This window comes from Pituophis catenifer, unplaced genomic scaffold (genome assembly GCF_029215685.1).
Source record: "Pituophis catenifer annectens isolate HBS135680 unplaced genomic scaffold, rPitCat1.0.hap2 SCAF_2, whole genome shotgun sequence".
NCBI classification, from domain to species: domain Eukaryota; kingdom Metazoa; phylum Chordata; class Lepidosauria; order Squamata; family Colubridae; genus Pituophis; species Pituophis catenifer.
In genome coordinates, this window is record NW_027256882.1 from 262,533,501 (window position 1) to 262,549,406 (window position 15,906).

At 35.7% G+C, this 15,906-nt stretch overlaps 1 protein-coding gene across 1 annotated transcript in view; it reads left to right on the forward strand.

Annotated features, from left to right (window-relative positions):
- The window catches only part of IQGAP2 (IQ motif containing GTPase activating protein 2), a 140,759-nt gene extending 130,083 nt beyond the window's left edge, over positions 1-10,676 (forward strand). Inside the window, exons 30-36 of the mRNA XM_070938821.1 lie at positions 1,175-1,316; positions 2,821-2,908; positions 4,653-4,865; positions 5,961-6,121; positions 8,441-8,584; positions 8,738-8,846; positions 10,027-10,676. Of these exons, the coding sequence (XP_070794922.1) occupies positions 1,175-1,316; positions 2,821-2,908; positions 4,653-4,865; positions 5,961-6,121; positions 8,441-8,584; positions 8,738-8,846; positions 10,027-10,140 (971 nt within the window). The 3' untranslated portion in view covers positions 10,141-10,676. The remainder of the gene's footprint in view (positions 1-1,174; positions 1,317-2,820; positions 2,909-4,652; positions 4,866-5,960; positions 6,122-8,440; positions 8,585-8,737; positions 8,847-10,026) is intronic.
- The last annotated feature ends 5,230 nt before the right edge of the window (positions 10,677-15,906 follow it).

The window sequence follows — 15,906 nt, forward strand, 5'->3', positions numbered from 1 at the left end:
AATGGAAGTTGCATAACTACACACACACACACACACACACACACACACACACACACACACACACGAAAACATTGCATAGAGTTCTGGACAAAAATAATATGGTCTCAATCAGAGAATTACCACATCAAAGTGGACTGAATGCATATATTTTCTTAACAGTATAACGAAGGTATTGCCCAAGTGAATAAATGGCCATGAAAAGGGTATATTTGATGAAATCAAGTTCAAAACGAATAAAGAGCAGATTGTGAGGTGGTCCACTTTCTACTTAAGGTTAGGTCTGGGAGCCTGATTAGCAGCATAACAAGACATTTCTCCTCTATATCTGCAGATGTCTGCTAGGAAAGAAGCTGATAAAAAGATACGCTCTGCAGACTTGTGACTCAACATTCTTATTCCTTAACATTAATTTTAAGAAGTAATGATTTGGAAGACACATTTTAACTTCTTCCAGCATTCTCAATATATATATATATATTTCTTCCCATTTAGAACTTGCAATACAGAGTCCCATGTGATTCAATATAATCAGTAGGTTCATCGTCCTTTCTATCAGCATATGATTTTAGGTTCATTTTTTAAAAATCTGGTGTTTTGCCAGCTGAAAAGTAAGTAAGCTACATATGTGTACATGCCTATGTGAATATGAAATTCAAATGTTAATGCCAGAACTGATTATTAGAAAAAGCATAGGTGCATTTTTGCAAGCTATTAAATGTCTTTGCAGATTGAGATTCTTAAGTTAATAAAAATAAAAATTGTATTTTTTCACAGATCTCCAATATCAAATCATATATATGAGAACTGTCAGGGAAACTCCAGATTCTTGTGTGTATGCTAGACAAATCTTTAATAAAAGCAATCCACAGAATGACTTATTTTAATCAGAATGGCATGTAGCATACAGTCAGAGCTGTTTATAAATTTCTTATCTCTTTTATTGCCATAACTATACACAGTAGAATAACATGTTTAAGTAATTGAACTAGAAAATATACTTTGTATAGTTCATACACAAAATCTTCCTGAATTTTTGCTATCATTGAAAAGTTTTTTAAAGTAAGCATTATTTGTGTAGTGTTGTCTTCCTCTGTTTTTGTTCTGACTTTGCATTTTTTTAAAAAAAAATCATAAGCAAAAAGTTGGAAGCACTAACTTTTTTTTTTCTCTGCAGGGGAAGGTGCTATTGATCCCAATGATCCTAACAAGGAAAATACTTTAAATCAACTTGTTAAAACAGAAATTTCTCTTTCACTGACCAGGAAATATGATTTACGGGAAGGGGAAGAACAAGACATTAAGGGCCTAATGATAAAGTATGCTTTTAAAATATGTGGTATTGAAAAAGCTTTTGTCAATGAATCATAGTAATTACTAATAATCTTTAGCGACTGAAAATCTTTATGTAGACTTTGACTATATGATAAGTATTAGACAGTAATAAATATACTGTATGTGTCTGTATGTATAGGAAAATGTTATTTAAGTCCAATAGGTAGTAGGTTTAATACTGAGTTTTATAATCATTCTTAAAAACACAAATGCACAGTGATACGTACTTAGAAATTTCCTTAATTCCTGTCATGTTATTAAGTGCAATGTTGAATTTGTATGATGGTATTTGGCTGTGTCTCTAAATTAAAATGCTATTGGAAAGTTCATAGAAAGAACACTGAAGTGGTTTCATGATAAGATTACATGAAAAAGACACTGAGCAGCAGGACATAGATTAGACTTTCAGGAAACTAGAGGAAACATCTGCCTTGGATGTGTACAGTTAGAAATATTTAAAGTACCCTTTTTAAAAAAGAACAGAGACATTCTGTGGGAATATGATGAAAATTAACTTCTACTGATGTTATTTAGTTCTTAGTAGAGAATCACAAGATTCTATTTCTTTCTTTCTTTCTTTCTATCTTTCTTTCTTTCTTTCCTTTTTTCTTTGCTATTTTTGTTAAGTTTGTGTTGGTTCTTATGCTCTTTATAAATCTTTTAGTTAAAATTACTTTAAGAACGAATATTATTTTACCATTTCACTCCAAAGTTATTTGCAAGATATAACATGTATAAGAAACAGAATTATACCTTTATTCTTAATCTAAGGTATTTCAATATGAAACCTTTCATTAAAACAACAGTGAACAAAGTATGCTATTCTTAAAATGCATGTCAAGTGCAGTTCATAAACAACTGAAGGAAAAAGCAATACAGATAGTCCTCGACTTATAATTACAATTGAGCCAAACATTTTCATTGCTAAACAAGACAGTTATTAACTGAGTCATAACCCAGGGAGTTGTCCAGGCAGTTCCAGGAGTCAATGTTGATTCAAAGGCTCATACATACATTTCCAGAGAGCATGCTACAGAAATCAATCAACATAAAGCCACTATTAAACAAGAATAGATTGGCTTATGGTTGTCTGAAAATTCATCCGTGTTGAAAGTGCTTGCCGTCACTTCTAGATTTCATTTAGTAATTCTTTGCCTGGATAGGTTGCATTCCCTCATACCTATACCTCCTCTTTTGATTATATATTCACATTTTTCATTAGTGTTAGTGGGCTATCCCACTAGGTCTTATATAGTACTCCTCAGGGAGGATCCGTACTTATATGGGAAGACTATTGATATAGTGAGAATTATTTCTGAATAGATATATATAAAATAATGTATATATATATATAAAATAAAATATTATATATAGATATATAATACCTATATATAAAATAATGTATGTATATATATATATATATATATATATATATATATAATGTAACAGTCTTTAATTCATCACAATTTTTCTGATTGTTTCATTAAGAACAAAAAGGCTAATTATGGATGTAATACAAGCTCAACCTGGGGAATCACTTGCAAAAATTCTGGAAGTACCAGCTTCTGAACTTCAGGTAACCGTCCCATTTTGTATGAATCTGAACTTTTCAATTCCGAAATAATATTGTGAAACACAAATAAGCAAATATATTGTTAAAGTAAAGTAGCCATCTCTATTCTGGAGAATAATTGCATAATAAGTATGTTATGTGTTTATTCTGCTCTATTTCCAATAATGTAGATTAGTACTCTTGAGTCTTTCTTCTTCCTTCGTTTAGAAGCTAGGATAATGTGATTAGGGCAGGATGATTCCCTAGACCCAATGGCTTATCCTTCCCTAACCTGATGACTTCTAGACATGGTGAACTACAGAACCCAGTCAGCACAGTTTCAGACCATGCTGGCTAGACTCTCCCTGATCTCAGAAAATTGGGATGCCATTATTTGTTTCTCCCAGTGAGAGGTTTCTCCTTCAACATGGTATATCTGAGCCTGGTGGCTCAGCAGACTGATAGTATTGTGATTAACACCAGCTGTCTGCAATTACTGTAAGTTCGAATCTCACCAGGCTCAAGGTTGACTCAGCCTTCCATCCTTTCTAAGGTAGGTAAATTGATGACCCAGTTTGTGGGGGCAATAAGCTGACTTTGTATAAATATACAAAAGTATGAAGGCTATTGCTTAACGCATTGTAAGCCGCCCTGAGTCTCCGGAGAAGGGCGGCATATAAATCAAATTTAAAAAAAAAAATATGAGATTGGATAGAAAGATCAAAAACATTCTGAGAAAATGTCAGGAGCTGCATCACAGTACTTATGTTTACATTTGTAGATTAGGTAGAGCGATATGTTTACATATCGCTCTACCTAATCTACAAATACAACTGTAAGAAAATAGATGTCAAAATGTAGTCATTAAGATTTTGGACAAAGACTGAGAAGACTCTTAATAATGGAAACTTAACCATAAAAACTCACTGGATGACTTATTTTCTGTCAAGCCAAATTACCTCCCAGCGTAATTATTGTGGGGATAAAATCAAGAAAAGTCCATATGCAAGTTGCTTTCAGCCCTTTAAAGAAATATTTACAGAGATGTATTGCTGGAGTACTATCCAAATATGAAAATATTTGGAGAAGGAGAAGAAAGTATCTAGAAGAATGGTTATAAAGGAAAAGTTGAAGAGATTGGGGAGCATAAATAAATTCTTAACCAATATATTGGTTTCCTTACTTGCTATATCTGTCTGTTAGGAAATATTTGTGTTGTAATAACAGAACTAAATATATCTCTTGCCTTCGGCTTGTTTTTTAATCCACTTTTAAAAATGGTTATTCCTGGTAAGGAAACCAGTGTAGAGGTAAGAACTAAGAACTAAAGTTAGGCGTTCCGGATTCAAGTCTGCCCTCAGGCATAAGAACTCACTGGGTGATTTTTTTTATTAGTCATTCATGGCCCAACAAGCACACAGATAGGATAAAATGAGGAAAGATCTCATCTTCTGGAGGAAGCAAGCCACCTTGATCTCCAGATGAAAAGGCAGGATATGAATCTAAGAAATAATATGGATAAAGCCAGCCATCTAAAAATGCTACAACTCTCTGCTGCCACACCACCACAAAGTCTGTCTATTGCTGAATCTTCCTTGATGTCTGCCCAATGTTCCCCTTAGATGTATTGGTTTTGTGTATTCATGAAATTCTTAATTCTGATATGAACATATAAGCTTGCTTATATATAAGGTGGTAATCTTTCTCTGCCTATGAATACAGTATATACCTGTAGTCTTACTTATGTGAACTGCTGTTTTTTTCTTAGGAAACTGAACATGCGAAAATAATAGAGAAACGTGCAATTTTGGATTCTAAAACACCAGAGAAAATGAAACATAGTCGATCTATTCTTGAAGAAGGGCAGTTACCATTAGAACAAAAGAAAAGAAAAATCCAGAGAAACCTGCGAACTTTGGAACAAGCTGGGCTGGTTTCATCTGAAAACAAATATCAAGAAATCATTAATGAAATAGCCAAGGTTGTAGCAGTATTATTACATTTTGAATAAAATAGTATGTTGTAAAGTGAAATATAAGCATTGATGAAATATTCCTAATAACAAATTAAAGAAATAACAGGCTTGGATATCTGAATATGATATTTGTTCATGAATTTTAATTATATAATTTATATTTTATTATAAACTTATTTTGACTACAAGTTCATGCTACAATGACTCTTAGTGGGTTATTCTCTGAACTATGCTTCAAAAACAGTGCAGCTTCAATATGTTTAATTCAGTTGCCTGAATTGGAAAGATTCGTACATAGTGTTTATTTTTAATGTACAAGGATAGTTTTGCAATTACCATGTAGAAAGTATAGTGCATTCTCCATAATAGCAAAATGTCCCAGTTACTTGCTTCCTAAATACCAATATTGAATCTCAGTGTTGAATACTGGTTATTTCTAGATGAAATTAAACATTATGTAGCATCACAATGAGCACTTCGTTTGGATAAGGAGATTACTTTTTATATTGTGTTCCTATTGCATATAAGCTGCCTAAAGTCATTGTGAGTGAGCGAGTGCAATATAAATTTCCTAAATAAATAAATAAATGAACAACTGCTTTGCCAATATAGGTACTCCTTGATTTACAACCAGTTGTTTAGTGACCGTTTGAAATTACAATGGCACTGAAAAAGCGATTTATGACCATTTTTGACACTTACGACCATTGCAGCATTTCCATGGTCATGTAATCAAAATTTGGACACTTGGCAACTGGCTTGTATCTATGACAGTTGCAATGTCCATAGGACATGTGATCACCTTTTGTGATCTTCTGACAAGCAAAGTCAATGGGGAAACTAGATTCACTTAACAACCATGTTTCTAAGTTAACAACTGCAGTGATTCAACTGTCTTGTTTAGCAACAGAAATTTTGGGATCAGCTGTGGTTGTAAATTGAGGATTACCTATAAAAGCATAAATAGCAATTTTCCTTCAGATTCCTATCATCCCTTTCCTAAAACCTTATTCTTACAGTTTTCTATGGTAGGGTTTGTTTGCAGATTTTAAAAAAATCCAGTAAGGAAATGAGTTTTCCTCTTCTGAAATTATTTTTTAGGATATCAGAAATCAAAGAAGATACAGACAACATCGAAAAGCAGAGTTGGTAAAACTTCAGCAGACACTGAATGCACTCAATTCCAAGAAAGCTTTTTATGAAGATCAAATAAATTATTACAATACCTACATTAAAACATGTTTAGATAATTTGACAAGAAAGTGAGTAAAATCTTTGTATATATAAAGAAAATACTTTCTATGGCAAATGTTTGCATTATTGTTATCTGTTACACCTTATTAAAAATCAAAACTATGCTGTGTTATGTTAGAAAATAAATTACTGAACCTTTTAAATATTTAAACAAATCTTAAAGACATTGGCTCTACAAATGCCACTAAGATGAACCTCTCAACTTAGGCAATGCTGAGACTATTTTTCATAATTATATGGATGGCTACATATTTTAATACAAAACAGCTTGGTGCTGTGAAAAAAAAATTGAGACACTGTGAGTGTTACGAACCAAAAAGGTTTGGGAGCCTCTGGTGCAATGAATGTCATTCTATATGCTTTCAAATAAGCAACTTCATATGTAAAGCAAGTGATCTTTTCTAGAAGCTGGTATTAGGCAGGGTTCATCAATTTATATCCTTTAGATCAGGGGTCCCCAACCCCTGCTTTGCAGAACAGCTGGTCTGCAGGCCTCCGGGAACTAGGCCGCACAAGCAAGCAAAATCCCATTTGCGCATGCATGGGATCTAGGTAACTCACAAAATTATCCCCCCCCCCAGTTCATGGAAAAAATGCCCTCCACAGAACCGGTCCCTGGTTCCCAAAAGATTGGGGGCCACTGCTTTAGATGCAGGCATGTTGCATTAATATTGAAGAAATTCAGTACCAAAATGGTTGATCACTGATTGTGCCATTTTAAATAAAACAAGTAAGAAGAGGGAGTGAGTGCTGCAAGTTAAACCAGATAAATCAAGGGTGTCAAACTTGCAGCCTTGCAGATGCATCATGCGCTGGCCACACCTACCCGTTTTAGCTAAGAGGAAAATAGTTGTGATAAGTCACATGACGACAACGTGATGCTGCGATTTTGATACCCCTGAGATAAATTATGTCTTTAAGACCTCAAACCTAAAAACAAAATATTTCTCTAGTAACTATACTATGTTATGGGACACAATATTTTGCCCATAGTCCTAGATGGGCAAAATATTATTAATGAATATATTCCCTTCCACAGACTGAAAAAATGCCTGCCCCTTACACTCCTGAAGTACATAATTAAGGGTCTATGACAATTCACCATGGCCAATTCACCACGGCCAGCTCACTGCAGGACAACTCACCATGGCCATCTCGCCACAGGAGAACTCACTGCAGGACAAGAGTTACATCAGTATCAAAGAAATGGTGGAATAGAATTATTAAAGAAAGTATGCAAAAGGAGGGACAGAATGAAATGTGAATGCAAAAATTAAAGTATTTTTTATTTACTTTAAATAATTAAATAGAATTGTTAAATTGTCTCATAGCAAGTTGTCCTGCAGCAAGTTGGCCGTGGTGAGTTGGCCATGGCATGTTAGCCACAGCAGGTTGGGTATGGCAAGTTGTCCCATTCCCCATAATTAATTATCTTTATTATTGCACAGCATTTTTCCCCCCGAAAATCCAGAAACAAGGTCAGGTCTTTGAATATCCAATGCCAGCTTGGTCTGGCGATTAAGGCTTCCAGGCTAGAAACCAGAAAGGGGAGTTCAAGTCCCAATTTAGCAATGAAAGCCAGCTGGATGACTTTGGGCCAGTCACTCTCTTTCAGCCCAACCTACCTCACAGGGTTATTGTAAGGAAAATAGGAGGAAGAAGGAGCATTAGGAGCCAAGGTGGCGCAGTGGTTAAGAGTGCAGTACTGCAGGCTATTTCTGCTTTCTGGCAACTGCCTGCAATTTGGCAGTTCAAATCTCACCAGGCTCAAGGTTGACTCAGCCTTCTATCCTTCTGAGGTGAGTAAAATGAGAACCCAAATTGTTGGGGGCAATATGCTGACTCTGTAAACCGCTTAGAGAGGGTTATAAAGCAGTATATAAGTCTAAGTGCTATTGCTATTAGATTTGCTTGCCATCTTGAATTGTTTATTTAAAAAAATTAAGGCAGCATATAAAATAAATAAATAAATAAATAAATAAATAAATAAATAAATAAATAAATAAATAAATAAATAAATAAATAAATTTCATCCAGGCATCGAAACATTGGGAAGGTCCTGGCTCATAAAATAAGGGTGGAGGTAACGATCATCAACTCTTTCTTATTTTCATTTCATTAATTTATTAACACAGATTCTCCTTTTAATAACAACTTGTGAGTGCCTTTGCTCCTCAAAAAAAGAGAACGCCAGTATAGAGGTTGATAAACTATTTTAAATTTGAATCTAAAACATTATTTATTTTATCTTTGTCTTTATTAGCAAAAGGAAAAACATTTTTTTTCTGTGACTGGCCAAATATTTGTTCATCTGATTCAATTTACAGAAATTCACGAAGATCTATTAAATTAAATGGAAAGCAAGAGGAGAAAAGTGGAAACAAACTGAAAAATATTTCACTGAAATACACGGCAGCAAGACTATATGAAAAGGGAGTTATTCTCGAAATCGATGAACTTCAGCCTAATCAGTAGGTGTTGTATAGCTGATTTATCTATTCAAATGGATTTTTCATTTTAGAATTTAAATGAGTCATTTTTCACAAGTGTTTTGGTTTTAACTCTGTAGCATTTTAATGTGAAATATATTTCTACTTACAAATGATTATTTTTCTTCTTCATAGGTTTAAGAATGTAATGTTTGAAATTACACCTGGTGAAGAGGTGGGTGACTTTGATATTAAAGCTAAATTCTTAGGTGTGGAGATGGAAAAAGTACAGCTCCATTTTCAGGTAAATTGTGTTTTTTAATCATATGTGCTTAATTGGAGGCTTTTCTAAATTATATTGTGGGAGTAAAAAGAAGAAAATAACTTTCAGCATGCATTAGGGTAGCATCTGAGGACCTATTTTGAAATGGAGGACTTTACAAAGTAGTACTCTTATTAAAGGGATTTTCATTTCAAACAGTAAAAAGGCAGAATTCCAACAGTTACGCCTAGATCAGTTCTTGGATTTTTGCCAGATTTATTATTGATAAATTTTGTGATAAAACATACACTGCCACAAATTAGGAGAACTGATTAGAGCAGTGCTTTTCAACCACAGCAACTTTAAGATGTGTTGATATCAACTATCAGAATTCCTACCCATCATAGGGAATTCTGACAGTTGAAGTCCACACATCTTCAAGTTGCCATGGTTGAGAAACACTGGATTAGATAATTACCCTGACATAACTATTGATAATTTGCATAAATCTGTATTCAGTTTTCTTACAGAGATACTTGTGCTTTCTTGTAATGCAGGATTATAATTCTTTTTAAAGTAGTCACAATTCAGCAATACTTTGCCAGTATTTTTGGATCTTACTGGATTTGCATTTGTTGTTGGGTTTGTGTCTCTTCTTTCCCAGTGCAGGAACAGTAATCTTCCCCAAAATAAAGGAAAACAAGGAAGCAACAAACTCCCATCCATTGTAGCAAAAGCAAATAGTGATTGACTCATCAAACTGCTTGCCTTCAGGATAAATTTTATATAAAAGTGCATGATAATGGCTGGCTAGTATCTCAACTTCTAGAGGATCACATCAAGTTGTCTAAATAGAATATAATGTTTTTCTAATGAACAGTTTTCTGTTTGCCTTAATTGTATTAATGGTATAAATGGTTTTGAGACTTCTTGATTTTAATTTTCAAGATTGAATTTAGGTCCATCTAGCACAAGGATGTCAAACTCCCGGCATCACGTGACATATCAGGACATTTCCCCCTTTTGCTAAACTGTGTGTGGGCATGGCCAGCACATGACACATCTGGCCGGCGGACCGGGAGTTTGACAACCCTGATCTAGCATTAGGAAAAATGCTAGGGAGGGCTGTTTTCACATTTTGCTTGTCTTCATGTTTAATTTATAAGCATTGCTAATTCTGATTTCAATTTGAAAATACTTTCACTTTTCTTCCTTGCTGCAGGACTTGCTTCAAATGCAATATGAAGGTGTTTCTGTAATGAAAATGTTTGAGAAAGCTAAAGTGAATGTAAACCTCCTGATTTTTCTGCTGAACAAGAAATTCTACGGAAAATGATTCACTACATTTTGTTCCAATCAAGTCCCAGTTCTGGCTGTAGCTTAAATATTTAAATCTATTATACAACAGATCTTTCTTCAAGGCAGCCCAGAGGAAATTACTTGTGTGCCTTTTTCATCCTTTGATAATAATAAAATAAGAAACTACGAATCAGCTTAAAACACTTCCTGATTTCTGTGGTGTTGGTACTCAATTTAAAAAGATAAGATCAAGTGACATCGAAACACTGTATGTCTGATTTTAAACATATGGACATTTGAACAGCATATATAGAAATCTTACCTCAGTAAAATTATATATGTGTAAATCAGTATCAAGTACAGTTTTCCTTATTATTCATAGGAAAAATAATTTCTAATATGAGTCTCTAAAGAATAGCTTTGGCAAATATTTCTTAAGTGCTATTTTTCCAGAAGCCTGTCAATTGTAAAATGAATTATTGTACAATTCAAAGTTTTATAAGTAATAATAAATTTAACATTTACTGTATAAAATATATATTTTGCAATTCATTCCTATTAAAAATGCACTACTGCCTCAATAAAATCTATACACAGCCTTTTAATTTAAGTGTAAAGAAGTAATTGGAATAGTAATCTCTTTTTTGCAGTGTATTTGAGGTATTTTAAATAAATTGTGCCTGTCTTTTTTGTAAGAAAACAAAAAAATTCACAAATAAAATGCAATAAATCATAATCTAGTTAATTTTTAATTTTCTTTCAATAACTAGTTCTTTTATATCTAGTTGGGAGGACTCAATAACTGAAATAATACTGCTGGGCCTGCTTATGCAAGTAAATTAAAGAGTTTCTTGCTCCATTTCCAACAATGGACTATTCCTTTTAAATTTTACAGTGGCTTTGATAGAAGATGCATTGACTACAAGGCACTAACCCAGATTTTCCGTTACTATAACATTATTTATTTTTTTAAAAAAAGATGCCAAGTTAAAAGGTAAACAGTGATAGAAAATTAGAAAAAGAAAATGGCTCAAAAAATAATAAAAATAAATGTGCCAAAAAGAAAAAAAGGTGCCCTTGAAGTAATGTCCCGGTGCCTGGAGGCTGTGCGGATCTGGATGGGGAGAAACCGGCTCAAACTCAACCCTTCCAAGACTGAGTGGCTGTGGTTCCCGGCATCCCGATATAGTCAGATGACTCCATCTCTGACTATTGGGGGCAAGTCTTTGGCCCCCTCGGAGAGGGCTCGCAATCTAGGAGTCCTTCTGGATACGCAGCTGTCCTTGGAGGAACATCTGACGGCTGTGGCTAGGGGCACTTTTTGTCAGGTTCGCCTGATACGCCAGTTGCGGCCATTTCTTGATTGGGATTCCCTGCGCACAGTCACTCATGCCCTCGTCACCTCTCGCCTGGACTACTGCAACACTCTCTACATGGGACTCCCCTTGAGGGGCACCCGGAGGCTCCAACTGGTCCAGAATGCGGCCGCACGGATAGTTATGGGAGCTGCATGGCGCTCCCATACAACACCTCTCCTGTGTGAGCTGCACTGGCTCCCAGTGGTCTTCCGGGTGCGCTTCAAGGTGTTGGTTATCACCTTTAAAGTGCTCCATGGCATAGGACCTAGATATCTTCGAGACCGCCTGCTGCTACTGATGGCCTCCCATCGACCTGTGCGCTCCCACAGAGAGGGCCTCCTCGGGGTGTCATCAGCCAAACAATGTAGGCTGGTGACCCCCAGGGGGAACCAGCTGCCCCCAGAGATAAGGAGAATCCAAGACCTCGGTGCCTTCCGCCGTGCCCTTAAAACTTTCTTTTTTCAGCAAGCCGGGCTGGCTTAACACTTTTAAATGTTTTTAATTGGTTTGTCATTGTCTTTTAATTACGGGGCCAATTTTATATATATCTTTTTAATAGTATTTTAATGTTTGTAGTCTATGTTTTTATTTGGCTGTACACCGCCCTGAGACCTCAGGGAGAAGGGCGGTATATAAATTTGATATAAAATAAAATAAATAAATAAATATATAGATAATATATAGATGAAGATTTAGATATATAGAACCTCATACTTCTCCTGCCTTATGTGATCTGCCTCTGTTTCAGCTCCCACCTACTCACCCATATCCCCATCATCTCTGGCTTTTGGCCACTCTGAATTGCATGGCTAAGACGAAATGGCTGCTGTAGTCTGTCTTCACCCCGTCTTCACTACCTCCAGCTGACTTCATTGTTTTCCTTGTCTCATCTCCCCTCTGCTGGACCCGCCTCTGCCTTCCCAGCCACCAGGCTCCTGGCAAGCCTGCCCCATTGCAACAGTCTCAGCTTTCTCCCAGCAATGGGTCATGCATGCAAGATCACTGCCAACCCTCACCACCATTGGTGAGCCCAAAAGAAAAGAGACAAGGTGAAGAAAATGAAGGTCAGCTGGAGACAACAGCAGGTAGATAGCGGTGGAATACAGCTACCTCATCTTGGAAAATTGGAAAATAGGAGATACTCTATACTTTGTGTGTGTAGCAAAACTGCCTTGCAGCCTTGTTTGACATAACCTTTATAAATCTGAAACTCTGAACAATTATTTATGTAATTTATTGAATTTTAATTTCATTACTTATTTATTTATGTTGGCAAGTTTAGTTTCATTTCGTTTATGAATATATTTTATATTTCATTTCAGTTTATGAATGGTTATGAAATGTCATCTCAAAAATCTGGAGCTCAAAAACACAAGGAAAATAGAAACGTGATGAGATTAATAAAAAGGGGTGACAAACACTTTTTCAATTTGGCGTTAAATGCAAAACAAGCAAAACTAACCAAAATGAAACTTAAAATTCAGAACAACATGAGACAAGTGCAGAACTGAAACAAATCTCATGAGGCCAGTTTGGATTTTCAAGAAACATCAGATCAAGTAAATTCTCAATTTAAAGATTTAAAGAAACAATTGAACGTTAGTGATGAGAGTACTTAATTGTCTACAGAATCTGGGCATGGCAGACATAGTGAAGAGAAAGAGTAGGTCAAATACCGGAATTGATATTGGACTTCTTATAACAGATGTTCCTTCTCAATTGGATATAGAAAACTATGTTATTGAAGGTCATACTGGCTTTCCTAAAACATTTCCCAAAGATACAGATAACCAGGTTTTTCCTGAGAGTATTCTAACATTTCAAAGTTTAAATGGTGAAAAACATGACCGAGATTGGCTTGTATGAAGTGAAGTTAAACAATCATTATTTTGCTTTCCTTGTCAATTATTTTGGAACAAGATTTGTTGCAGCATTAGTTCAGCATCTAAGTCTATGGTTGCATCAACAAAAGAATGGTCAGCAGCTAAAAAGTGGCAAAAATTATGTATTTGCACCCAAGAACATGAGAGAAACAATAGTCACAGGCAGTGCTATCTGGCTTGGCAACAACTAGAAAGATGTCATCTGGCAAGGGCATTGGCAGTCTATTGGAGGCATCAGTTGAAGCAGAATCTGTCAAGTGGTACAACATTGTGAAACGAATCATTGATATTGTACTATTCCTTGGTGAATGCGGGCTTGTTTTGCGTGGCAGTTCCCAGCACATTGTTGAGAAAGACAATGGAAATTTTCTGGGAGTCATACAGTAGTCTCATTGGGATCCAATTCTAAAAGAACATCTGTTGCAAGTTAAAGAGTCACAAGAAAAAGGAGAACGACTTAAGTATATTATCTCAGTGCCAATTCCCAAAACTAGTTAATTGCTGAATGTTCCTCACTTGTAAAGCAACGTATGTTGGACAGGAAGACTGCAAAGTACTTTGCTGTTATTGTTGATTCCACGCCAGATTCATCCCATGTTGAACAAACATTTCTTTTGCATTATGTAATTACCATATGAGCAGGGATACGGTGGCTCAGTGGCTAAGACACTGAGGTTGTCGATCAAAAGGTTGGCAGTTCAGCAGTTCGAATCCCTAGTGCTGCATTAACGGGGTGAGCTCCCATTACTTGTCCCAGCTTCTGCCAACCTAACAGTTCGAAAGCATGTAAAAAATGCAAGTAGAAAAATAGGGACCACCTTTGGTGGGAAGGTAACAGCGTTCCGTGCACCTTTGGTGTTTAGTCATGCCGGCCACATGACCACAAAGACATCTTCGGACAGCGATGGCTCTTAGGCTTTGAAATGGAGATGAGCACCGCCCCGTAGAGTCGGGAACTACTAGCACATATGTGTGAGGGGAACCTTTACCTTTACCTAATACCATATGAAAACCAGTATGAAATTGTAGAAAGATTTTTACAGTTTGTTGACACAAGCCATAAAACAGGATGTGACAGTGTGCAAGGCAACCAAAAGGTAGAGATAGAGGGGGAGATAAGTGGTGGCAGGAAGTGAAGTGGAGGCAGTTTGCACAATGCAGGAAAATGTGTTTTAAGATAGCTGCAGCGATCATAAATACAGGACAATCACCAAGTGCCTGAATTTTGATCAGGTAACCCAGGGATGCTTCAGTAGTCATAAGTGTGATGACTGGTCATAAGTCCATTTTTTTTAGTGCCATCATAACTTTGAGCAGTCATTGAAAAAATGGTGATAGCCTGAGGACCGTCTGTATGATTGTGGTTTTATTTTGGATCCAGTAAAGGAAAGCCTCAGAGTTGAGAGGCCATATGCATTAACTCAGTTTCTGAGAACAATAAAGAAAGAAGATAACAAGCCTTTTGTTCTGACATCATTTGTAGGTTTTCAGAGGCATCAAGTTGACCACTGGAAAACCAAAGAGTTTGATTATACATTACCCTAACATTTAAAAACTATTTTACATTCATTATTAACAGTCCATTGGAATGTTGGCAAATCTATAGCAAATCCGTTGAAATTTTGCTGGAATTTAGGAATGAAAAAGCCAAAGTTACATTTTAATTATATACACTTATATTTATTATTTTATTTACTTATATTTGTTTAGCTGTCCACCTCCCATGAAAGTGACTGGGTAGTGTAGAACACTAAATTAAAAAAGAATAAATGCATTAAGAACGATCACAATTTAAAGAATAATTTTATATATAAGCACACAAACAGGAGAGGGTGATATTAACCCCAATAAGAGAACCATTGCAAAATCTCCCTGGTTCCCTGGGACCCCCTGGCTTGACAACACATCCAGATCTTAAGGGACTTGTATAATGTTGAGAGAGGTAAAGAAACTTTCCCAATGTGGGCATTGTAGCATTTTAAATACATTTGGATTCAAGATAAAGGAAATTTACATGGAATAAATGACCAAGTGCAATTATTTAATATGTTTCATCAACAGATACGCTAAAAGTTACAGAAGGCAACTTGTGGTACCAGTCTTAAATCTCTGCCTGTGTTAGTTTAAACACAGATTCTATTCAGTGTTGCAATTGGTGTAATAGCTGTCTAGAGCAATTGTAACAGGAACCCCACTGAATATTAACATAAACATTACACATAAACAGTATTTTTTGCTTCACACACAAGTGTAGTTGTTGGACTTTGTGTATTAACATTTGAGAGGAGTCATGGATAGCACTGAGGTAGTTTTCCTATTGCGAAATATCCCCACCCCCTTCCAAACATTAGCAGGTTTGTTTATTTCATTTTATTTTCCTGTTAGCAACAGGCATGTCAAACTTTTTGGATGCAAATATCATCCTGCCAAAAGTCTGTGATTTAAAACAAAAAACAAAAAAAATAGTACATTATGTCTTCATTGCTTTGCATTGCCAAAAGAAGGAATGCTCTCTTCCCCCGCTCAACTCTCTCCTTGAGAGGGAAGACGCTCGGGGCGGGC